At 42.0% G+C, this 26,917-nt stretch overlaps 1 protein-coding gene across 3 annotated transcripts in view; it reads left to right on the top strand.

Annotated features, from left to right (window-relative positions):
* The window catches only part of ANK3 (ankyrin 3), a 719,992-nt gene that overhangs the window by 437,609 nt on the left and 255,466 nt on the right, over positions 1-26,917 (top strand). For all 3 annotated transcript variants that reach the window (XM_067465652.1, XM_067465653.1, XM_067465654.1), the window contains 3 exons: positions 9,849-9,950; positions 11,696-11,794; positions 18,767-18,865. In XM_067465652.1, the coding sequence (XP_067321753.1) occupies positions 9,849-9,950; positions 11,696-11,794; positions 18,767-18,865 (300 nt within the window). The remainder of the gene's footprint in view (positions 1-9,848; positions 9,951-11,695; positions 11,795-18,766; positions 18,866-26,917) is intronic.

Raw genomic sequence — 26,917 nt, 5'->3', positions numbered from 1 at the left:
GAAAGGAATTCTGATAATAATAATAATAAACCTTCATTTGTACCCCGCTACCATCTCCCGAAGGACTCGGTGCGGCTTACAAGAGGCTGAGCCCAAATACAACAATAAAAACAGCAGCAACAATAACACAATAACTCAAAAAACAAAGCAATAACAATTAACAACAACCAATGACGCAATTAAAAACAATGGCTGGGCCAAATGTAACAATTAAAATTAAAAGTGCTGGGCATGACATGGTGGGGTGTTTGGAGGGGGATGGGCATGCAGATATCCTGGATCTCTGATAAAGTGCGTTGGGACATAATGCTAGGAGTTTCCTTATTCTGGAAAGGCGCACTGGAACAACCACATTTTCAAGCTCTTCCTAAAGATTGCTTGCGACAGGGCCTGCCTGATGTCCTTAGGGGGAGAGTTCCAGAGTTGAGGGGCAACCACCGAGAAAGCCCTATCTCTCGTCCCCACCAATCGCGCTTGCGATACAGGTGGGATCGTGAGCAGGGCCTCTCCAGATGAACGAAGGGAACGTGTGGGTTCATACACAGAGATGCGGTCACGCAGGTAGGCGGGTCCCAAACCGTTTAGGATTTGTAGGTAAGCACCTGCAGCTTGAATTGGGACCGGAAAATGAATGGCAGCCAGTGGAGCTCCTTAAAACAGGAGGGTTGACCTCTCCCTGTAAGGAGCAGCATTTAACAACCTGGCCGCCGTCCGTTGGACCAGTTGAAATTTCCGGGCCGTTTTCAAGGGCAGCCCCACGTAGAGTGCATTACAGTAGTCCAATCTGGAAGTGACTAAGGCATGGACCACCCTGGCCAGATCTGCCTTCACGAGGTACGGTTGCAGTTGGCGCATGAGCCTCAATTGTGCGAAGGCCCTCCCAGCCACCGCCGACGCCTGAGCTTCGAGCGACAGTGATGAGTCCAGGAGGACACCCAAACTGCGGACCTGTGACTTCAGGGGGAGTGTAACCCCCTCCAGCACAGGTTGCCACCCTAAACCCTGATAAGACAGCACTTTCCATTCATGTGCATACCACACAGACTTCAGCGACTTCTTTGACCATGTCTAATGTGCTGTTATCTGCACTGCAGCTACAGAGACTCTATAACTAATGTGGGATGGGAATATTACTGCATATTCAGTGCATGGGTGTGTAAAGTCACTACACAGAGGGCTGCATCTCAGAGAATGTCAGCTGTAAATGTTCATATCATTTTCTTGTGTACCCGATTTCTAAGGATTTGGTTAAGGATTGACCATGAGAAGGAGTGGCTTTTCCTCTTTTTTTTGTTCATTTAGTGGTATCAGAAGGGAAGGATAAATCTCTGACCTCCTAGAAAGGTTGAGAAGTGTCGCAAAATGTGCTGTGTTTCTTTTTTGCTGAAAGACACTCTAAGCCTGTTCTCTATTTCAGGCCAGTCATTAAAACAATTGAAAAAAATGCACAATACACAAGAGCTGTTAATAGCATGCCACAAATAATTATCCACTGTAGAGAGAGAGTTTCTGTAGATTGTTTACTGCTCGTGTTTACTGCATTTGGAAAGGTATAATTGTTGTGGTTTTTGGCCCACTTACATAATGTAATCTCTGGTTTCCCAAAATCTTGTGAGTTGCCTAGGGCAAACTGTAAAAATAAGGGTGTGAATAATTAATTGCAAGTCTCAGGTGCTTGGTTTCTCTACCTTTGTCGAACATGACTCATAACCTGGTAAAAGAGAAGATGTCTCTGTGTTTGTATCTGTTGAGATAAGGTTGACTCGGTCTTCAAATTGAATTAGAATCACTATACACAGGAAATTTGGAATACCATAAAATGACAGCAAATAATCATATGTTTTTATTGTATTTTTATTGCCAAGAATAAGGGGAAGCGTTTATTGTATTTTCTACATATGTACCAAAATAACATAACTTCTTTAGAACTCACTAACGCTTCCTCTTCATCTTGGAAAGAAGTGACAAGTGGAGTGCCGCAGGGTTCCGTTCTGGGCCCGGTCCTGTTCAACATCTTTATTAATGACTTAGATGAAGGGCTAGAAGGCATGATCATCAAGTTTGCAGACGACACCAAATTGGGAGGGATAGCCAATAGTCCAGAGGACAGGAACAGAATTCAAAACGATCTTGACAGGTTAGAGAGATGGGCCAAAACTAACAAAATGAAGTTCAACAGTGACAAATGCAAGATACTCCACTTTGGCAGAAAAAATGAAATGCAAAGATACAGAATGGGTGACGCCTGGCTCGAGAGCAGTACGTGTGAAAAAGATCTTGGAGTCCTCGTGGACAACAAGTTAAACATGAGCCAACAATGTGATGTGGAGGCAAAAAAAGCCAATGGGATTTTGGCCTGCATCAATAGGAGCATAGTGTCTAGATCTAAGGAAGTAATGCTACCCCTCTATTCTGCTTTGGTTAGACCACATCTGGAATACTGTGTCCAATTCTGGGCACCACAATTCAAGAGAGATATTGACAAGCTGGAATGTGTCCAGAGGAGGGCGACTAAAACGATCAAGGGTCTGGAGAACAAGCCCTATGAGGAGCGGCTTAGGGAACTGGGCATGTTTAGCCTGAAGAAGAGAAGGCTGAGAGGAGATATGATAGCCATGTATAAATATGTGAGAGGAAGCCACAGGGAGGAGGGAGCAAGCTTGTTTTCTGCTTCCTTGGAGACTAGGACGCGGAACAATGGCTTCAAACTACAAGAGAGGAGATTCCATCTGAACATGAGGAAGAACTTCCTGACTGTGGGAGCCGTTCAGCAGTGGAACTCTCTGCCCCGGAGTGTGGTGGAGGCTCCTTCTTTGGAAGCTTTTGAACAGAGGCTGGATGGCCATCTGTCAGGGGTGATTTGAATGCAATATTCCTGCTTCTTGGCAGGGGGTTGGACTGGATGGCCCATGAGGTCTCTTCCAACTCTTTGATTCTATGATTCTATGATTCTAACTCCATTTGCTGTTCTGCCAACCAAAAAAAAAATGTCCAGCCCTGGAACACACATATCATTATGTGCATATGAAGATCACCCATATGTCTGTATAGATGCATTTATGAATTACTAGCAGTCCCCTGCCACGCATTGCTGTGGCCCAGTCTGGTGATATGGAAAATAAAGTAATTAGAAAGTGCTGGTTTCTAATATATGTAATGTCTTTATGCTTGTGGGTAAATAGTATTTCTTGATGTATTTCTTGATGATTGTCTGGTTTGCCTATTCTGGAACATGCAACATATAATTGTTCATCTTTAGGAGTCCCTTTCAAATCTATAATACTTTTATCTGTGTGTGTATGTGAATCATATATATCTATCTATTAGGACTGGGTGGTTTCGTTTCGTAATTTCGTAATTCGTTAAAAATTCGGTATTTTTTTTTGTTACGAAGCGATAACGAACCATTCAGGAGCATCTAAAAAACGAAACGAATTTTTCAATTCGTTTCGTAATTGCTTCGTATTCGTTTCGAAATCGTTTCGAAATTGTTTCGTTATTATTTCCGCATGTCTGGGGCAAGTTTTATAGCTGTTGTTTGTTTAATCAGTGAAAAAAAATTATAAATATCACATCAACAGTCAACAACAGAGGGAGAGGGAAGCATATGGAGGTTTTTTAGCGTATTGCGTGGTCGCGTCCGCCATTAACGAATCGATTCGTATTCATTTCGTATTCGTTTCATATTGTTTCGTAATTTTACGAAATTTCGTAAATGTCGAACTTTTTTAAAGAAAATTTTCAGAATTCTTTTAAATATCGAAACGCAAAAACCCCCAAAAAACGAATCGAGTTTAGAAACAAATTTTTCCGTGGTTGCCTATATCTATGGCTGGATGGCTCTCTGTCAGGAGGGCTTTGATTTCGTTTTCTTGCGCTGGTGTTGGATTGGATGGCCTTAAGTATTTTCTGTTGGTCATGGGGGTTCTGTGTGGGAAGTTTGCCCCAGTTCTGTCATTCGTGGGGTTCATTCAGAATGGAATGGATGGCCTTAAGTATTTTCTGTTGGTCATGGGGGTTCTGTATGGGAAGTTTGCCCCAGTTCTGTCATTCGTGGGGTTCATTCAGAATGGTCTTTGATTGTAGGTGAACTATAAATCCCAGTAACTACAACTCCCAAATGCAAAGGTCTATTTCCCCAAACCTGTATCTGTGTTCATATTTGGGCATATGGAATATTCGTGCCAAGTTTGGTCCAGATCCATCATTGTTTGAGTCCACAGTGCTCTCTGGACGTAGGTGAACTACAACTTCCAAACTCAAGGTCAATTCCCACCAAACACTGCTAGTATTTTCTGTTGGTCATGGGAGGCCTGTGTGCCAAGTTTGGTTCAATTCCATCATTGGTGGAGTTCAGAATGCTATTTCCTTATAGGTGAACTATAAATCCCAGCAACTACAACTCCCAAATGACAAAATCATGATTTTTTGAGTGATGGTCACTCCTTGTGTAGTGAGACATTTTGTTGCCAAAATGTGATTTCATTCATTGGTTCTTTTGTTTTTAAGGTACTCATTATGACCAGAGCATTTTTATATATATAGATTAACAACCCAGTGTCAAGTGTAATTTGAAAATATTAGCAAAATATCATGTTTATCTATGTACATGTATAGTCCCCCTGTACCCTATGCCAGGAGCTGGACAGGAGGAGTGTGTCCTTGTTAGTTCTGCTGGGCCTCTCAGTGGCCTTCGATACCATTGACCACGGTATCCTTCTGGGATGCCTCGCAGAGATGGGACTCGGAGGTACTGTTTTGCAGTGGCTCCGGTCCTTCCTGGAGGGACAGTCCCAGAAGGTGTTATTGGGTGACTCCTGTTCGACTCCACAACCGTTGTTTTGTGGAGATGCACCGCTGTTCAAAGGAGATGTTGGCAAGCTGGAATGTGTCCAGAGGAGGGCAACTAAAATGATCAAGTGTCTGCAGAACAAGCCCTATGAGGAACGGCTTATGTCAGGATTAATTTAGTTATGTATGTGTTTTAAATGTGCTTCTATGTATTGCAAAGATGGATGCTACTGTGAATTAGAAATGCTGTGCAGAATGTTTACACCATGAGGCTGTGATTAAGTGAACTTGAGAAAAGTAAGATAAGGTTTGCTCTTGCTGGGAACAGAAGGGAGTAGCCAGTCTCAGCAAGAAAAGATAAGCAGATGTGAAGAGGCTTTCATTTTGACTAGTTCCAGAATTGTAGCTCGCTGTAGTAAGACGTGTCTGTTGAATGTGCTTAGTAAACTTAGTTTCTTTTGTAACTCGAAGCCTGCAGAGTCCTTATTTTACAACTCGGTGTCTGCTGATCTAGCATTCCTTCCGCTGGGCATCGTCTGAACTCTGACAGCTTATAGATTTATTTATATGTTCTCGTGAACAACAAGTTAAACATGAGCCAATAATGTGATGTGACGGCAAAATGGGATTTTGGCCTGCATAAATAGAAGTATAGTATCGAGATCCACAGGAGCTCCATGCAGTCATGCCGGCCACATGACCTTGGAGGTGTCTACGGACAAAGCTGGCTCTTCGGCTTAGAAATGGAGATGAGCACCACACCCCAGAGTCAGACATGACTGGACTTAATGTCAGGGGACTACCTTTACCTTTCGAGATCCAGGGAAGCCATACTACCCCTCTATTCTGCCTTGGTTAAAGCACACCTGGAATATTGTGTCCAATTCTGGGCACCACAATTGAAGAGAGATATTGACAAGCTGGAATGTGTCCAGAGGAGGGCGACTAAAATGATCAAGGGTCTGGAGAACAAGCCCTATGAGGAGCGGCTTAAGGAGCAGGGCATGTTTAGCCTGAAGAAGAGAAGGCTGAGAGGAGACATGATGGTCATGTATAAATATGTGAGGGGAAGACATAGGGAGAAGGGAACAAGCTTGTTTTCTGCTGCCTTGGAGGCTAGGATGCAGAACATTGGCGTCAAACTACAGCAAAGGAGATTCCATCTGAACATTAGGAAGAACTTCTTTGAAGGCCTTTAAAAGAGACTGGATGGCCATCTGTTAAGGTGCTTTGAATGCGATTTTCCTGCTTCTCGGTAGGGGGTTGGACTGGATAAGCCCACTACGTCTCTTTCAAATCTATGATTCTGTGATTCTATGATTCAGCCCCCTGGGTTTAAAAAAACCCCAAAAGATTAGCAGTTCATTTCACCAGTTTTTTAAGAACCTGTTGTATAGTGGGCCTCTGAAACATGTAATAATAATAATGATAATAATAATAATAATAACAACAACCACAACAACACTTTATCTGTACCCTGCTACCATCTCCCGGGAGCCCCCGGTGGCGCAGTGGGTTAAAGCACTGAGCTGCTGAGCTTGTTGATCGAAAGGTCGCAGGTTTGATTCCGGGGAGCGGCGTGAGCTTCCGCTGTCAGCCCTAGCTTCTGCCAACCTAGCAGTTCGAAAACATGCAAATGTGAGTAGATCAATAGGTACCGCTCCGGCGGGAAGGTAACGGCGCTCCATGCAGTCATGCCGGCCACATGACCTTGGAGATGTCTACGGACAACGCTGGCTCTTTGGCTTAGAAATGGAGATGAGCACCACACCCCAGAGTCAGACATGACTGGACTTAATGTCAGGGGACTACCTTTACCTTTTTACCATCTCCCGAGGGACTCAGTGCGGCTTACATGAGGCCAAGCCCACAATACAACAATAAACAATAACAACAATAGTACAAAAGCAATACAGAAACTCATAAGCAAAATAGACAAAAACAATAACAATAACACGACGCATTTAAAAACCTATGGCTGGGCCAAATTAAAATGTTAAAAATAATGCCAGGCATGTAAGAAGGTACTGTATTAAAGTCCAATTGTGGATTTGTGCAGGGTAGATTATTGAAAAAAAGTTGATTTTTAGCTGAATTTTGCACTCTTTATAGCACATTCTTTAATTTAAAAAGTTTGGCTCTTTGATTACAGTAACATTTTGAAAAACGTTCTGCATGCTCCAAGGCATTCTTAAAATGCTGTAATCCCAATATTCAAACCTAAATTAGGGAGAGCCATCAATTTGAAGGTAGATGGCTGCTTTTTTTTTTTTTGGTCATGTCAGGAGCGACTTGAGAAACTGCAAGTCGCTTCTGGTGTGAGAGAATTGGCTGTCTGCAAGGACGTTGCCCAGGGGACACCTGGATGATTTGATGTTTTTATCATCCTTGTGGGAGGCTTCTCTCATGTCCCCGCATGAGGAGCTGGAGCTGATAGAGGGAGCTCATCCGCCTCTCCCCGGATTCGAACCTGCGACCTGTCAGTCTTCAGTCCTGCCAGCACAGGGGTTTAACCCACTGCGCCACCGGGGGCTCCTAGAGGTCACCATTGAGGTAATTTCGATGGCTTTGAAAGGCTTTGTCCTGAAGGATTTTTCTGTGTTCAGCCCTGCTTCCAGCAACTGATATGGGAGCGGGTGCACAAGCCACGTTCCCTTCTAAACCACCCTAGCGGCCTCTAGCCAAGAGCGACTGTAAACTGCTGATGTGGATTTTTTACCCACCTGCTGACTGTGTCAAATGGGCAGTTTGTTGCATTGTGTGATGGTGGGAAAAACACGCTGAAAGACCTTTGGTAATCCTGATAAAATGCTGGCTTTTAAAATAATAAGTCTGTTTTCTGCTAGTTTGACATAACGTCAACTGTAGTTGCCCCCAGTAAAAATGACCATTCCTCATAGCCATGAGTATATTGCTTGGAGTGATTTGGCTTCTCAGTTTTGGGTTTTCAGAAATAATAATAATAATAATAATAATAATAATAATAATAATAACACTTTATTTATATACCGCTCCATCTCCCTGAGGGACTCAGAGCGGTTCCCAAGTAATATCACAAAACATAAAGAGTAAAAACAACAGAACCATAAGATTAACAAACAAAATATAAACATAAAACAGTTTGGGACCACCCTACCTGCGTGACCGCATCTCCGTCTACGAACCCACACGTTCACTCCGGTCATCTGGAGAGGCCCTGCTCGTGATCCCGCCCGCGTCGCAAGCGCGCTTGGTGGGGACTCGAGACAGGGCCTTTTCTGTTGTGGCCCCCCGACTCTGGAACGCCCTCCCAAAAGATCTTAGACAGGCCCCTTCGCTAGCAGTCTTCAGAAAGAACTTGAAGACCTGGCTGTTCCGATGTGCCTTTTCAGATTAGGAACCCCCAATACCAAGTCCTAGAAGCACTTTAGTAGAACTAAGATCACTGCACACCGCACATTGCACTTACTTTACAATCCTACATACCTCCTGCCACATCAGCACTTTTAATCTTGTACCCATTTCTCTGGCCTGGCCCAGTTTTATAGTGTCTTGATGTCTCGATGTATTGTTATTGCTGTTGTTTATTCTGCTTAACTGTTTTTAATTTGCTCTAGGTATTGTATTGTTGTATTGTGTTTTGAGGCCTTGGCCTATGTAAGCCGCATCGAGTCCTTCGGGAGATGCTAGCGGGGTACAAATAAAGTAATAATAATAATAATAATAATAATAATAATAATAATAATAATAAGGAGCCCCCGGTGGTGCAGTGGGTTAAAGCACTGAGCTGCTGAGCTTGTTGATCGAAAGGTCGCAGGTTCGATTCCGGGGAGCGGCGTGAGCTTCCACTGTCAGCCCTAGCTTCTGCCAACCTAGCAGTTCGAAAACATGCAAATGTGAGTAGATCAATAGTAGTAGATCCGGCGGGAAGGTAACGGCGCTCCATGCAGTCATGCCGGCCACATGACCTTGGAGGTGTCTACGGACAACGCTGGCTCTTCGGCTTAGAAATGGAGATGAGCACCACACCCCAGAGTCAGACATGACTGGACTTAATGTCAGGGGACTACCTTTACCTTTACCTAATAATAATAATAATAATAATAATAATAATAATAGGTGGCTTCTTTTGGCTGCAATCATAGGGCAAGCCACCTGTCAATTACAGTTAGGTTCCCTAGTCTTTTTGGGCTTTGTTAGGGAAGTGAGACATTTTGAGTTTAGTTTTCAGCCAGGTTAACCAATGTATAGGATGTGTGTTGCTTCCCCTGTACAAAGGCTTCAACCTTTAAGAATTTCCAGGGTTACAACAGAATCTCCAGGGAAAGAATTTCCAGGGGAGAACAGCTTTAATAGTCTCCTAAGAACTAAGAACTCCAGGGAAGTCTTCCACAGCCTTGAGAGTTTCCAGGAAGACAGCCTTAAGGTCTCCAGCTGGAGAACATCCATTGCCTTGCTGGTAGGTCCTCTCAGCGCTCGAGAAGCAGTTCGGCCTGGCAGCGGAACCCACACCAGTGAGGGTTGGATTTTAGTCAGCCTTGGGAGAAGTTAAAAAAAAGGGGGAATTTTCCTTTAGAGAAAGTTATTGAAGATAGTGCCTGTCCCCTGTGGGCAAGATTGAGAGAACTAATTCTTTATCAAGAAAGCTTTGAAGTACCTGTTTGATTCATTAATAAAAGAATCACACCTATCAGTATTTTTCAAGCCATATCAAGACTTTTTTGTAGTGGAAACCTCTAAGAACTTCTTCTTAGGCCCCTGGCTTCTCGCTGGGCAAAGGTTACACATCCTATATTTAAAGCCAACCAAATGCAGGCCCAGCGGCGACAGAACATATACACATATACACAAATATATATACACACACAAAACACATGTACACAGACTGGGCCACAGCAATGCATGGCAGGGGACGGCTATTTGATATATAAAATGTGGATTATCTTGTGGAAATAAATTCAGCTCATCTACGTCTTTGCTTAGTTATAAAAAATAATGAGCAATTGCTATGTCATCTGAATTCAGTTTTTTAGAATTTTAATGTTTATATTTTCTTCTTTTCTTTTTTTATTTCACAGTGTGACACCAATGCAAGTTACCTTCGAGCTGCCCGAGCAGGCAACCTAGAAAAGGCTCTTGATTATTTAAAAAATGGAGTGGACATCAACATTTGCAACCAGGTTGGAAAAATATTCAGCTGATTCTTCTTTTGCTTCTAGTGCTTACATGTGCTTACTTTTTAACAATGTCAAAAGATAACTGAAGTCGTAGATAGTTGAAACGAATTATTCTGTATATTCAAGGTAGATAATTAGCATCATCCAACTTTAAATTGTATGTACTATAAAAGAAATAAAATTCATTCCCACTAAAATTGCTCACCACTTTAAGTATGTAGCATACAAAGAATGAGTGAAAAGGAAACGATACAACAGAAGATGCAGAGAGGCTGTCCACTTAGTTGGAAAAAAGTAGCAATATTAGAATGACAACATGCAAAACTTTTAAATAAATAAATAAATAAATAAATATCTGCTTTGAACTGGATTATATGAGTCTACGCTGCTATATAATCCTGTTCAAAGCAGATAATCTGGATTTAAATGGCAGTGGAGAAGGGCCTAAGATTCTCTAGATCTTTCAGGATGGCTCTATGGTGAACCTCTGACAGACGTTGACCTTAGATGCAATTGGAAAGACCTGGAGATTCCTAGAGAGAACATATTAATTGAATCTGGGAATAATCAAATGCACAAAAGTTAAATTTGGAAACGTGAATGTCCAACTATATTTGAAATGCCACTCTTTGGGTTCAAAGGAAAGAATCAGTATTTTGAGCCATCTTTATTTGAACGTTTTGCTTATAAAATACTTATGGATGAATCCATGTGAAATGAAAGTAATGTATATACTCAAGTATAAGCCTAGTTTTTCAACCCTTGCTTTAGGCTGAAAAAGTCCCCCTCGGCTTATACTCAAGTCAAGGTTATTTATTATTTTACATTATTATTATTATTATTATTATTATTATTATTATTATTGCATTTATTATTTTACTCTATTATTATTATAATCATTTTACTTTATTATTACATTTATTATTTTATTTTATCAGTGTTATCATTAAATTTATTATTTTACTCTATGATTGTTATTATTCCATCTATTATTTCACTCTATTATTATTCCATTTATTAGTTCACTGTCTTTATTATTAATGGAAGGATACGTAAGCACATTTACATTGAAGAAGGTTAGGGCAGTCTTATCTTAAATTACAATTTTATATAAATATTCAAAAACATTTAACCTACTGACGCCTCAATTAGATGCCTCAATTAATGTAATTTTATTGGTATCTATTTTCATTTTGAAATGTACCAGTAGCTTCTGAATTTCTCAGCCTCGGCTTATATTTAAGTCAATCCGTTTTCCCAGTTTTTGTGGTAAAATTAAGTGACTCAACTTATATTCGGGTCGGCTTATACTCGAGTATATATGGTATATTCTAAAATAATATCCCACAGAAGTATACCGAGGAATTGTACTTTAACTGGTGTCTTTGTATTATGCTTAAACCTGCTTAGAAGGGAATAAATCCATTTGAATTCAAGCAAACCTTATATATAGTATTACTGTGGTTTGTATTATAGAAGCAATAGATTATAACAATTACACTGATCCAAAGGATGAGTAGACTAGATTTATAGCATTTTATACTACAACGTTACTCTTTCACTATAGCAATTGGTGGTTAGAGCAATTGAGAAGGTCTTTCTTTCTTTCTTTCTTTCTTTCTTTCTTTCTTTCTTTCTTTCTGCAAGCTCTCACTATGTGGGAATGTGACCTTCAGGCCTCTTGACATATCCCTTGCTGTTCTTGGCATTGTGCATCAATCATTCTCATTCCTCTTTGTTTTTATCAGAATGGGTTGAACGCCCTCCATCTCGCCTCCAAAGAAGGCCATGTCGAAGTTGTTTCAGAACTGATACAGAGAGGTGCCAATGTGGACGCAGCAACAAAGGTTGGTAGCTGATATCTACATAGTCTACGCTTTTCCTATGGTGATGCCACACTTGCAGAGTGTCAACAACTGGACTGCAGACAGCGAGTCTTTAATCCAGCCCTGTAGTCAGGCACAGTAAGCAGAGGAAAAGAAAGACATAGGGTTGTTTTAGGTTTTTCCGGGCTATATGGCTATGTTCTAGAGGCATTTTCTCCTGACGTTTTGCCTGCATCTATGGCAAGCATCCTCAGAGGTAGTGAGGTCTGTTGGAAGTAGGAAAATTGGTTTATATATCTGTGGAATGACCAGGGTGGGACAAAGGACTTTTGTCTGCTGGAGCTAGGTGTGAATGTTTCAGAAATGCTGGACCACTCTCACAACCACCATATCAGACTACACAGAGAAGCCATTGAAATCCACAAGCATGTGAACAATTTCAACAGAAAGGAGGAAACCATGAAAATGAACAAAATCTGGCTACCAGTATTAAAAAACTCAAAAATTGCAACAGCAAAACAACAGAGAGTAAATAATCAGGCACATCAAATCACCTCTCAACAAAAGATTCCCCCCAGGCACTTCCAAGCCATTAAATGCTAATCAAGGTGGTCAGTTGAAACATTCACACCTAGCTCCAGCAGACAAAAGTCATTTGTCCTACCCTGGTCATTCCACAGATATATAAACCCACTTTCCTAGGTCCAACAGACCTCACTACTTCTGTGGATGCTTGCCATAGATGCAGGCGAAATGTCAGGAGAAAATGCCTCTAGACCATGGCCATATAGCCCGAAAAAACCTACAACAACCCAGTGATTCCGGCCTTTGACAATACAATGAAAGACATATTTTGTGTGTTATTGATTGCAGTCCAGAAATACTATTATTATTATTAAACTTTATTTATACCCCGCCAGCATCTCAGGGCGGCCAACATGAGGCCGAACCCAACAATATAGGAAGTGAATAAAATACATACAACAAATAATAACAAAATAAAATACAAGCAATAAATACAATGATTAAAAAACAACACAATGGGATAAAAACATTGGGAGTAAAAATGAAAATTAAGGATAAATAATAAGGAATAAAGGAAGTGGGCTGGGCCAAATGCAAGGATAAAAACAAGGGGATATTGGGTGAGATGGGAAGACTGGGATGATTTATCTGGTGGGAGATTCAGGAGGGACAAGCTATGGGGTTTAATTGCCCACTGGAAGTAAGGTAAAATGAGCCAGGAGGACAAGTATATGCAGGGACGGTCATGGTATGGGGATTGTTATCCATATAGGCAAGTTCACATAAGAAGATGAGTCTTCATGACTTTAGTTTCCACTTGAACTTGGAAAAATATTTTATTATTACAGTTCCTAGAATGAAGCCCCCTAATGTGGGCTAGGCAAAACTACGGTGAGGTGGATCTGTAATTGGTTAAATGGATGAACCCAGAGGGTGCTCACCAATACTTCCTCTTCATCCTGGAAGGAAGTGACGAGTGGAGTGCCACAGGGTTCCGTCCTGGGCCTGGTCCTGTTCAACATCTTTATTAATGACTTAGATGAAGGGTTAGAAGGCAGGATCATCAAGTTTGCAGACGACACCAAATTGGGAGGGATAGCCAATACTCCAGAGGACAGGAGCAGGATTCAAAACGATCTTGACAGATTAGAGAGATGGGCCAAAATTAACAAAATGAAGTTCAACAGGGACAAATGCAAGATACTCCACTTAGACAGAAAAAACAAAAAGTTAAAGAAACTAATATATGAAATACACTGAATTAAGGATAAAGAAGAAGGAATAAAGGAAGTAATATATGAAATACACTGAACAATTGAATTTATATACAAATAGGACAGCAAGGTATAAATCAATTCTTTTTCTTTTGATAATAATTCTTCGAGGCGAAGACAGGAAGTACCAAGTCCCCCGTCCCCCCCCCCCCCCGATTTCAGTTTTGGTGTTTGTTTTTTTTCTTCCTTGCCCCCACCTTTTTTTTTTGGACTACAGTTTTATCCTTCGACCCTACTTTCGTATATACTTATAATGTTTATCAGTTAAAAAAAAGAATTCTATCCAGCGTGTAGACTTAAGGAAGACAATTCAAACCTGACTCATAGAAACATCCTTATTTGGAAGTTATAGCACAGTAAGACCACGGTATCCATGAGAGATATGTTCCCATCTGGACCCCAATTACCTGAAAATACAGATACAACTGAACACATTATATTAGCTGGTTTCCATTCTATTGAGTTACTTTGAAGGACCTAGCAAAATACTAGAGATGATATCTCTCCAATCTAGGTCCTCCAATGCAACTCCATAGAATTGCCTAGGTGTATGTAAGTGGATATGTGATAACAAGGATTTTACTGTGTGTTCTCCAGAAACAAGTCCAGGGTAGACATTATAATTATTATAGGCTTGTTAAAAACAGACGTGCGGGCTGCCAAACAATAACCTGAAGTATCTACAGCAAACCTTGGGGCTTCCTCTGCTACAACTGCCTTAGGTGATCTTAGGTTGGGATGAAGAATGTTTTAAGCCTCCTCAAAATAATTATTTCAGGCTTTACCAGCAACATGCCTCAGGGCGTACCTCAAAATCACTAGTTTTTAAGAAAAGGTCGACTGGTCTCCCAAAGAAAATGAATGCCTCGCAGTCATAATCTATCATTACAGATAATGCCGGGCTAGGTGAACCCGTGGTTCAATTCAGCATAAGGCTGCATCATAATGTTTAGTCTCTTTCATTTAAATTGTGTGTTTTTTTCTCAAAAAGACTTTTAAAAACCAGTTTTGTGTTAAAAGAGTCTTTCTGAGATTTCCCCTTTTCATTAAGGAATGTTTTGATTAACACAAAGTGTGCCGTCACACCCATACCCTATAAAAATAAAACTAAGGTGTGCTTCTCTCTTTGTCTGGGTGGACTGCAGGGGTCTTTTTTTAGAAGCTTGAGATTCCCAGCAACTGAGGCTACTACAGGCTTTGATCATCAAAACAGAATATTTATTTATCAAAGTTCTTGCAGGCTTGGCACAGCTTGTTAAAGCTACAAACAAAACAGTCAATTGGTTAAACCACAGAGGTGATCTTTCTTTCCTTACCTTCAGTTACTGAGGTGCCTTCATCCAAATGGTAGAAAAAAACCTGAGATCTTTTTACCCCAACCTTGAGCTACTATCTTTTAGAAAGCGTAGGCCTTCCCTATTCCAGCCCAAGGTTAGACTGGAGATGAAGCAAATAGTGCTCAATAACTATTTCTCAATAACTCAGTATCTATCTATAACTCAATTGCTCAATCACTATCTATAGCAGGGGTCCACAAACATTTTAAACAGAGGGCCAGGTCACAGTCCCTAAAACTGTTGGAGGGCCGGATTATAATTTGAAAAAAACATGAATTCCTATGCACACTGCACATATCTTATTTGTAGTGCAAAATCACTTAAAATAATACAGTAATTAAAATGAAGAACAATTTTAACAATTATAAACTTATTAGTATTTCAATGAGAAGTGTGGTCATGCTTTTGACTGATGAAATAGGACTGTTGTTGTTGTTTTTGTGTGCTTTCAAGTCGTTTCAGACTTAAATTGACCCTGAGCGAGGGCCGGGTAAATGACCTTGGAGGGCTGTATCCGGCCCCAGGGCCTTAGTTTGAGGACCCCTGATCTATAGTATCTCAATCACTAAATTTATCTTTCTATCGGAGCCCCCCGGTGGCGCAGTGGGTTAAACCCCTGTGCCGGCAGGACTGAAGACCGACAGGTCGCAGGTTTGAATCCAGGGAGAAGCGGATGAGTTCCCTCTATCAGCTCCAGCTCCCAATTGCGGGGACATGAGAGAAGCCTCCCACAAGGATGATAAAAAAAAATCAAATCATCCGGGCTTCCCCTGGGCAACGTCCTTGCAGACGGCCAATTCTCTCACACCAGAAGTGACTTGCAGATTCTCAAGTCGCTTGACTTGCAGATTCTCAAGTTGCTCCTGACACGACCAAAATCTTTCTATCTATTTCTCAGTCAGCTTCTTTATCTATATAACTCAGTCAGCTTCTTTATTTAATTCTCAATCTCAATCGTTCTTACAATGGTTTTCTCAGAGTACCTGCCTGACCAACAGCACATCTGAAGCTTTCTTCTCTACTGAAGGAGGCAGGGAAGATTCCAAAATGGAGATCTCAACCCAGGAAAAGGGGCGGTCCTTAGACCCAAAGAAATACTTTTCTAAACCATTAGCTGCAAAAGGGCCTGCAGACTCTGATACTGTTTAACTTCCAGGGTGCTGCTGGGTCTGTAGCAGCCCTGGGGAAATGCAAAAGAACACTATCCAATGCAACTAAAAGGTAATGCAAACTATGCTCCTGGAAGACGGAACACAAAGCAAGGACAGAGAATGTGGTGTTATCCTGATTTGAGGACTGCTTATATATCTATATCTATATCTATATCTATATCTATATCTATCTATATATATATATATGCCTAAGGGAGAAATAGCAATAACATACACATACACTTAAAATAACAAAATAGCATAAAACCGTGGAAATCCAAAGACCAATAGTAAATTGGAAATGAGCCTGACCGTTGGCCATTTTAAGTGGGACTGATGGAAAATGTATCCAAAACAATCTGGAGACCACTACACTTCTTAGCCTTGGCTTTAACCATGGCTGAGGAATCTTTGACCCTCCAGATCTTTTGAATCTTCACTTACAGAAGCCCAGCCCAGCCAAGGTTAAATTATTGTGTAAGTCATAGCCTACATTTTATGCCCTAATATATCTGGATGGCCAAGAAGTTCCCTCTGGTATACATGGCCATGGAGAAACAAATGATGAAGGAGCAGGAGGCCAACATATTTGCATATTCAGTCCTGCATGCCAGTAGACTGCATTCAAATTAGCCTGATGGATGGAAAGACATGAGCAGTGCAAGGTTTTGTTATAGCTGTAGAGTTTTCCAGCCAGCAAAGTTGACGAAGCTCCCAGGTGTTGCTTATACCTGCTGTTCATACACTTAGGTGCACTTCTACGCACTGACATTTTAAAAATGAGATAAATGTTGCCAATTACAGAAACTTGCTGCCTTATTTGCCTTCTTGGTACTGAATTGTTCATTTGAATTGCACTGTCTGCAAGCATTAAGGGCAGACAATTGAACAGAAACTCCATTGCGTTGTACCATTTCAGACTGCATAAAATATTCTTCATGCATATTAAACTTGTGGGGCAAGAAAAAGACCATATAGCCTGAAAGACCTACAACAACTCAGTAATTCTGGCCATGAAAGCCTTCGACAATCTGTTGAAGCTGTCATTCATTGAATCTGGGTTGTTGTAGGTTTTTCGGGCTATATGGCCATGTTCTAGAGGCATTTTCTCCTGACGTTTCGCCTGCATCTATGGCAAGCATCCTCAGAGGTAGTGAGGTCTGTTGGAAGTAGGAAAATGGGTTTATATATCTGTGGAATGACCAGGGTGGGACAAAGGACTTTTGTCTGCTGGAGCTAGGTGTGAATGTTTCAACTGACCACCTTGATTAGCATTTAATGGCTTGGAAGTGCCTGGGGGGAATCTTTTGTTGAGAGTGATTTGATGTGCCTGATTGTTTACTCTCTGTTCATTGAATGTTGGGTCACAGGTGGTGGATTTTTGATGTAACTAGACCTAATCATTCTACCTTGTAGGAATATGATTTGGGTATATCTGGCAATCTTGCCCTTCGAAATCTCTATTGTGGAATTGTTTGGAGAAAAACAGTGTTCTGTGTCTGGTTTAAATTTTAGCATTACATATGACCTGTTGGATTCTAGGACAGGCCCCTTCTCCTATCAAAAATAGTAAGTTAGCCAAGACATTAAAATAACCAAATAGACATACTTTGATCAGGATAGTGTTTCTCTACAGATCCAAGAAACTGAAAGTACCATTTCAATGTGCCTGTAAGACTGACACAAAAGGAAAAATTAATTATCTCACACTTCGCATAGAAAACTGCTGTGTGGAACACAACATATTCTAGAATACTCACCTCTCGAAAGAGCCAGGTTACTGTAGTGACCTAAATATACACTAAATCTCTATGGAAACCAGGGTTTAAATCGCCACGCCGCCATGAAAATGCACAGGGTGACCTTGACCAAGGCACACTGTCTCAGCTCAGAAGAGGGCAAAGACAAATCTTTTCCAAAAATATATATTGCCAAGAAAGCCCTGTGATTGCTTCAACTTAGGGTTGCCATAATCTACTTGATTATGGCAACTATTGTAAGGGAACACGGGTTTAGGGTGCAGGGTCCCTTTTCGAAGAAGTCCACAGAGTCCAATAGGTTCAGGTAAGACACCGTTTATTCAAGCTGATCAGCATGAGGCGAACAGACAGCAGTTTTGCAAGTGCTCCCACAGACTGCCGCGCCCTCCTCTATTTTTGCAAACTTTTATATACCCTCAGGTAAACAAGAATATTTTTGTCATGGAAAGTACTTTGACCTTTACTCTTCCTGTCCCATCAACCTCTTGATGGAAAGTACATTTTCGCATCTGCAGACTTTGTGCTTAACCACAAACCAACTTCCTATGTAAGTTCGCTAATATAGCGACTTTTTGAAAGCCAAAACCTTGAACTTTGTATGATCTCTATACTAACATTTTGGTTAAAGCTTTTAATTTTTAAATATTTCTTAGGCTTATACCTCCTTCACTATGACAATATTATTTCATAATTTGTTCAACTTTGATCCGAAGAATATAATTTATGTGTAGGTATGTATGCTTGTGTTGTTCTAAATCTGTAACAAGTTGCTTGCCAAAATACATAGTTAGGAAGACCCTGGTAATACCTGGCTATATATAGAATCTCTGAAGGTAAAACCCAGAACCCTGTATGCTGCCAACATATTTGACAGTGTCTTCCTGCTTGCATCTGCTGTTGGGGCACTTTGACATTTTTCACATTCCGTCCTCTTCTCTAATTTCAGAAAGGAAACACAGCTTTGCACATAGCGTCTCTAGCGGGACAGACCGAAGTGGTGAAAGTGCTGGTGACAAATGGGGCCAATGTCAATGCACAGTCTCAGGTAAAGTCGCTTTGCTTGGATGTCTCAGTGCTAAAAGGTGTGAGCTGATGTATGCTGCTTATATCTATTATGTCCTTATCTTTACTTATGCACTATGTGTTGATGACTGGACACGTTCATGTGATTATTGCTTGTGGAAAGTTTCTGAGCAAGGTGACTTGCAAAATGGCATTTCATTTCATTACATGCCTTCCATTTTCTGGTTGAGGGAGAATTTGGTCATGGTCCTTGTTTATCTCTACCCAAATCTGTTCCTTCCCAAATCTCCTTACCCAAGTGAGAAATGAAGATGTCATCTACATGAATGCAGATGTTGTCTAGAATTTGTGAGATAAAACCTACACCTCTCCATGGTTGGGAGAATTTAAGAAGGACAAAGGATTGTTCGAGTATCCCTAGTGAACCAAGTGCCTCTTACAGTATTTCTCCTACTATTATCTAAACAACAACCTTAAACAGTCATCTAGCATAATGAAATAGTACTGGATTTTGTAGTAGTGTTAGAGCAGTGGTTCTCAACCTGTGGGTCCCCAGATGTTTTGGCCTTCAACTCCCAGAAATCCTAACAGCTGGTAATCTGGCTGGGATTTCTGGGAGATGTAGGCCAAAACAACTGGGGGTTGAGAACCACTGAGAACCCATAGGTTGAGAACCACTGGTTTAGGGCTTTATAGGTCATGACCTGCACCTTGAATTTGGCTTGGCAACTTATCGGCAGCCAATGAAGCTGTTTTAATAGGGGCATTGTATGCTCCCTATAGTTTGCTCCAGTAAGGAGCCTGGCTGCTGCCCGTTGTACCAGTTGAAGCTTCTGAGCCGTCTTCAAATGCAGCCCCACGTAGACCGCATTGCAATTGTCCAGTCTGGATGTAACCAAGGCGTGGATCACCCTGGCCAAGTCAGACTTCACAAGGTATGGTCACAGCTGGCACACAAGCTTGTATGAGCTTGTATACCTACTCACCAAAGGCGCAGCAGAAGAGCCAGGTTTTAAGGTCCTTTTTAAAGGTTTCTAGGGTAGGGTCTTTCCTAATCTCTCCAGGTAGTGAGTTCCAGAGTCGAGGGGCCACAGAGGAAAAGGCTCTCTCCCTTGTACTTACAAGCCGAGCTTTAGAAACTGGCAGGGGTGAAAGAAGGGCATCCCCAGAAGATCGGAGGGTCCGAGCTGGTTCATGGAGGGAGATACGGTCACGAAGGTAGGCAGGTCCCAAACCGTTTAGGGCTTTATAGGTGATAACCTGCATTTTGAATTGGGACCGGAAAATAAACGGCAGCCAGTGGAGCTCCTTAAACAAGGGAGTAGACCGCTCCCTATAACTAGCCCCAGTTATTAATCTGTCTGTAGTTTCCGGGCCGTCTTTGAGGTTATCCCCACGTACAGTGCATTACAGTAGTCCAGTTTAGAGGTAACTAAGGCATGGACCACCATGGACTTGATTCCCAAGATATTTCATTATGTGTGTTCTGTCGCGCGCTGGGCTTGAAACGAATTGCTTTTAATACAGGACGTGTAACTTTAGCCCAGCGGGAAGCCAGGGGGCCTGAAGAGAAATTCTTAAGGATTTTCACCATAAACAGTCTCTAGAGGGCTTGTAAAATATAACAAAGTCTTTTATTGGTGAACAATCAACAGAAACTTCTTTTGTCTTCAGAGGGTTAAACAAATGCTTCCAGGCTTTGTGCAACTGGTGGCTTCTGTTACTTTACTCTAAAGGAAAATCCCTTTCCAAACTTCTCCCAGGCTGTGTTCCTAAACCTAACTGATGTGGGCTCCACTACCGGGTTGAACTGCGTCTCAAAGCACCGAGTGGACCTACCAGTAGGCCTGTAATCACTTCAGCTGGACTTCTTAGATGTTCAAAGCTGTTTTTCCCTCTGAAATTCCTCAGAGCTTTAGGGCTGCATTCCCTGGGAATCTTTGGGAATCCTTTTGCTCTTAAGACTGTTCTTCCCCGGGAGGTCTTAAGGGTTGAAGCCTTTGTACAGGAGAAAGTCTGTACACATCCTGTACATTGACTTTTCTTGCTGAGACTGACTGAAAATGGCTCCTTTCCCTTCTCAATTGTCCTGAACAGGGGGCGGAACCAAACTTAATGATGATGGACAGGGGGCCTGCCCTATAACTGCAAACTTTAACAGGAAGCCACCCTTCTGCAGAATCCCAAGCCTTGGGCTGCAAGCAAACACTTAATACAAGGCAAATAAAGTGGGAGCTTCTGGTACAACTGTACCAGCACAATGTGCATATATGCAGATCCAGGTATTAAAAAAATATTGTAGAAATCTGAACATTTCTTGTCCCAAGCAATTTTTCTGGTTCTTAATAAAGGAAGTCTGGGTGAGTGCTGCCTTCCTTGGAAGAATGCAAGGCAAGCAGTCTGGGAGGAATGAAATCCCCCCTGAAAGTGCATTCCAATAGGCTCTCTTTGCTGTCATCCAGTGAGCATGAGACAAATGCAAGCCTTTGTCTTCCTGTGACCCAGAATGGTCTGTCAGCTGTGCTTATAAGTGTCAAGTAACACAGAGCAGAGGAAAACATTCACACCCTTCCGCTTAAGGGCTGCCCTCTTCAACATCTGAACTGTATTGCTGCATGGCTGCAATGGCTAATTATCAACCAAAGCTGGGCAATTGAGAAGGCCTCGGCTTCCTGTAAATTCAAAAAGAAAAATGGGTTCCCCTAAAACTGTGGAGACCAAAATCCACTGATTGTGGTAATGTGAAAATAACTAAATTAACTCAATGTATATATTACAAATACACATATTAAAAAAAACAAAAACAGAACTGCCACATTCATATTAAGTAGAAACAACTGGTTCTTCTCTTGAAGTATAAAACAAAGTCTTCGTGTGAGTAAATGTCCCGTTCTTTATTACATATAAGTAGACTCCAGGAGTCACATGAATTGACTCCTGGAGCCAACCTGCAACCGGTTTCGACTCACAAGAGCCTTCGTCAGGTGGTTAATGTTTATTGCTATTTTCTGTTTATGACTTTATTTATTGTTGTATTACTGTTGCTATGTTTTAATGTTGTATTGTGGGCTCGGCCTCATGTAAGCCGCACCGAGTCCCTTGGGGAGAAGGTAGCGGGGTACAAATAAAGTTTAATAATAATAATAAATTCTAATATTGAAACACAGTTATACATATCATCCTACTAAAACAGTGGTTCTCAACCTGGGGGTCGGGACCCCTGGGGGGGTCACAAGGGGGTGTCAGAGGGGTCACCAGAGACCATCAGAAAACACAGTATTTTCTGTTGGTCATGGGGGTTCTGTGTGGAAAGTTTGGCCCAATTCTATCGTTGGTGGGGTTCAGAATGTTCTTTGATTGTAGGTGAACTATAAATCCCAGCAACTACAACTCCCAAATGTCAAGGTCTGCTTCTCCCAGTCTCCACCAGTGTTCACATCTGGGCATATTGAGTATCCATCCCAAGTTTGGTCCAGATCCATCATTGTTTGAGTCCACCATGTTCTCTGGATGTAGGTGAACTACAACTCCAAAACTCAAGGTCAATGCCCACCAAACCCTTCCAGTATTTTCTGTTGGTCATGGGAGTTCTGTTTGCCACGTTGGGTTCAATTCCATCGTTGGCAGAGTTCAGAATGCGCTTTGATTCTAGGTGAACCCTAATATATCCCAGCAACTACAACTCCTAAATGATAAAAACAATCTCCCTCAACCCCACCAGTATTGGGTGTATTGGGTATTTGTTCCAAATTTGGTCCAGTGCATGAAAATACATCCCTCATATAGAATTCATAACAGTAGCAAAATTACAGTTATGAAGTAGCAATGAAAATAATGTTATGGTTGGGGGTCACCACAACATGAGGAACTGTATTAAGGGGTCGTGGCATTAGGAAGGTTGAGAAACACTGTAGTAAAACAATAACAATGTAAACACACATCAGAAAAAGAAAAAGAAAGTATAAAATAGCCTTCAGCTTTTAAAACCCTGTTCTTTAGTAGCCAATCAGTTGCCAAATAATAATAATAATAATAATAATAATAATAATAATAACAACAATACTTTATTTATATCCCGCCACCATCTCCCCAAGGGGACTCGGGGCGGCTTACATGCGGCCAAGCCCAACAACACATCAGTAAAAACAAAACAGGAAAGGATGACCCAAACAACTACCGTCCGGTCAGCCTCACGTCGATACCGGGCAAGATTCTGGAAAAGATTGTTAAGGAAGCGGTCTGCAAACAAATGCAGTCATCGCTAATAGTCAACATGGATTTATCAAAAACAAGTCATGCCAGACTAATCTGATCTCTTTCTTCGATAGAGCTACAAGCTGGGTAGATGCGGGGAATGCCGTGGATGTAGCGTACCTGGATTTCAGTAAGGCCTTCGACAAGGTCCCCCATGACCTTCTGGCAAGGAAACTAGTCCAATGTGGGCTAGGCAAAACTACGGTGAGGTGGATCTGTAATTGGTTAAGTGGACGAACACAGAGAGTGCTCACTAATGCTTCCTCTTCATCTTGGAAAGAAGTGACGAGCGGAGTGCCGCAGGGTTTCGTCCTGGGCCCGGTCCTGTTCAACATCTTTATTAATGACTTAGATGAAGGGCTAGAAGGCATGATCATCAAGTTTGCAGACGACACCAAATTGGGAGGGATAGCCAATAGTCCAGAGGACAGGAGCAGAATTCAAAACAATCTTGACAGATTAGAGAGATGGGCCAAAACTAACAAAATGAAGTTCAACAGTGACAAATGCAAGATACTCCACTTAGGCAAGAAAAAATGAAATGCAAAGATACAGAATGGGTGACGCCTGGCTCGAGAGCAGTACGTGTGAAAAAGATCTTGGAGTCCTCGTGGACAACAAGTTAAACATGAGCCAACAATGTGATGTGGCGGCAAAAAAAGCCAATGGGATTTTGGCCTGCATCAATAGGAGCATAGTGTCTGGATCTAAGGAAGTAATGCTACCCCTCTATTCTGCTTTGGTTAGACCACATCTGGAATATTGAGTCCAATTCTGGGCACCACAATTCAAGAGAGATATTGACAAGCTGGAATGTGTCCAGAGGAGGGCGACTAAAATGATCAAGGGTCTGGAGAACAAGCCCTATGAGGAGCGGCTTAGGGAACTGGGCATGTTTAGCCTGAAGAAGAGAAGGCTGAGAGGAGATATGATAGCCATGTATAAATATGTGAGAGGAAGCCACAGGGAGGAGGGAGCAAGCTTGTTTTCTGCTTCCTTGGAGACTAGGACGTGGAACAAAGGCTTCAAACTACAAGAGAGGAGATTCCATCTGAACATTAGGAAGAACTTCCTGACTGTGAGAGCCGTTCAGCAGTGGAACTCTCTGCCCCGGAGTGTGGTGGAGGCTCCTTCTTTGGAAGCTTTTAAGCAGAGGCTGGATGGCCATTTGTCAGGGGTGATTTGAATGCAATATTCCTGCTTCTTGGCAGGGGGTTGGACTGGATGGCCCATGAGGTCTCTTCCAACTCTTTGATTCTATGATTCTATGAAAACAGTACAATTAATATAACTCACATATAAAAAATAACACACATAATTTAAAACCTTAAGCCTATCTAAATTAGTATTTTTCTATTGTGTCTTGTATTAGTTAATTTCTGTTATGTCATTTGGTCTGAACTAGCTCCCGCAATTAATAACTGACATGCCATCAAAATCCATTTAAACATTGTAGCTGCGTGACAATAAAATAATCATGAACTCTAAATTAAAATGCAGGAAGCCAGCGGAGTGATAAAACCAGCCAATAGCAAAGGTTGACTGAAGATCTTCCGACACAGAAAGTCTTGACTAAACATCTGCTGATCCTCCGTTTGAGTTCATCAAACATTAAAAACCCCTTGAATAACCCATTTAACAGAACTTATTTTCATTGGTTGGAGGATATTTTCTTTTTCATGACTGAGCCTACACTGGCAAAGAGCACAGTTCTGTCACAGTTCTGTTGGAAATGTGCCTTTGGATTTAGGCAGGGTTTTTTTTTTCAGTTGGACACCACATTCAGTTTTACCAGCTGTCATGCAGCTGACTAGGAACAGCTGGGTATCTCATACCCATCTGGTTATTTTGAAACCTGGTTGAGTTCTCAGAATGATCTTGGAACATGACATCTCTTTATCTAGGCGTGATACTCCCTTAAAGAGTGAAACAGAGCACTAATGTGGATTATCTGCTTTGATAATCTGAATTATATGGCAGTGTAGAAGGGGCCCTAGAGATGTGTCATTTTGGAAATCTTGAAGCCATGGGCAAGGAATGGTGCTTTTTTAAAGGAACCAACATTTTATAATAGGTTAGGAATGCCAGGTTGAATTTGGAACAGTTCTTCTGCAGCTTTTAATAGTTAGGAAAGATTCTTCCCCTTCCGGGTGTGGAGGAGGGAGCAAGCTTGTTTTCTGCTTCCTTGGAGACTAGGACGCGGAACAATGGCTTCAAACTACAAGAGAGGAGATTCCATCTGAACATTAAGAAGAACTTCCTGACTGTGAGAGCCGTTCAGCAGTGGAACTTTCTGCCCAGGAGTGTGGTGGAGGCTCCTTCTTTGGAAGCTTTTAAGCAGAGGCTGGATGGCCATCTGTCAGGGGTGATTTGAATGGAATATTCCTGCTTCTTGGAAGGGGGTTGGACTGGATGGCCCATGAGGTCTCTTCCAACTCTTTGATTCTATGATTCTATGATTCTATTCCTCTTCCTCTTCCTCTTCCCCTTCCCCTTCCCCTTCCCCTTCCCCTTCCCCTTCCCCTTCTTCTTCCTCTTCTTTGACAAGGTCCCCCATGACCTTCTGGCAAACAAACTAGTCCAATGTGGGCTAGGCAAAACTATGGTGAGGTGGATCAGTAATTGGTTAAATGGACGAAGCCAGAGGGTGCTCACCAATACTTCCTCTTCATCCTGGAAAGAAGTGACGAGTGGAGTGCCGCAGGGTTCCTTCTTGGACCCGGTTTTGTTCAACATCTTTATTAATAACTTAGATGAAGGGTTAGAAGGCAGGATCATCAAGTTTGCAGACGACACCAAATTGGGAGGAATAGCCAATACTCCAGAGGACAGGAGCAGGATTCAAAACGATCTTGACAGATTAGAGAGATGGGCCAAAACTAATAAAATGAAGTTCAACAGGGACAAATGCAAGATACTCCACTTAGGCAGAAAAAACGAAATGCAAAGATACAGAATGGGGGACAATGCCTGGCTCGAGAGCAGTACGTGTGAAAAAGATCTTGGACTCCTCGTGGACAACAAGTTAAACATGAGCCAACAATGTGATGTGGCAGCAAAAAAGGCCAATGGGATTTTGGCCTGCATCAATAGGAGCCTAGTGCCTAGATCTAAGGAAGTAATGCTACCTCTTTATTCCGCTTTGGTTAGACCACACCTGGAATATTGTGTCCAATTCTGGGCACCACAATTCAAGAGAGATATTGACAAGCTGGAATGTGTCCAGAGGAGGGCGACTAAAATGATCAAGGGTTTGAAAAACAAGCCCTATGAGGAGCGGCTTAAGGAGCTGGGCATGTTTAGCCTGAAGAAGAGAAGGCTGAGAGGAGAGATGATAGCCATGTATAAATATGTGAGAGGAAGCCACAGGGAGGAGGGAGCAAGCTTGTTTTCTGCTTCCTTGGAGACTAGGACGTGGAGCAATGGCTTCAAACTACAAGAGAGGAGATTCCATCTGAACATGAGGAAGAACTTCCTGACTGTGAGAGCCATTCAGCAGTGGAACTCTCTGCCCCGGAGTGTGGTGGAGGCTCCTTTTTTGGAAGCTTTTAAACAGAGGCTGGATGGTCATCTGTCAGGGGTGATTTGAATGCAATATTCCTGCTTCTTGGCAGGGGGTTGGACTGGATGGCCCATGAGGTCTCTTCCAACTCTTTGATTCTATGATTCCCCCCCTTCTTCTTCTTCTTCTTCTTCTTCTTCTTCTTCTTCTTCTTCTTCTTCTTCTTCCTCCTCCTCCTCCTCCTCCTCCTCCTCCTCCTCCTCCTCCTCCTCTTCCTCTTCCTCTTCCTCTTCCTCTTCCTCCTCTTCCTCTTCTTCC

Source organism: Anolis sagrei, chromosome 3 (assembly GCF_037176765.1).
Source record: "Anolis sagrei isolate rAnoSag1 chromosome 3, rAnoSag1.mat, whole genome shotgun sequence".
Taxonomy (NCBI): Eukaryota; Metazoa; Chordata; class Lepidosauria; order Squamata; family Dactyloidae; genus Anolis; species Anolis sagrei.
Note: the sequence above shows the minus strand (reverse complement) of the source record. Positions and strands in the feature narration are given on the sequence as shown.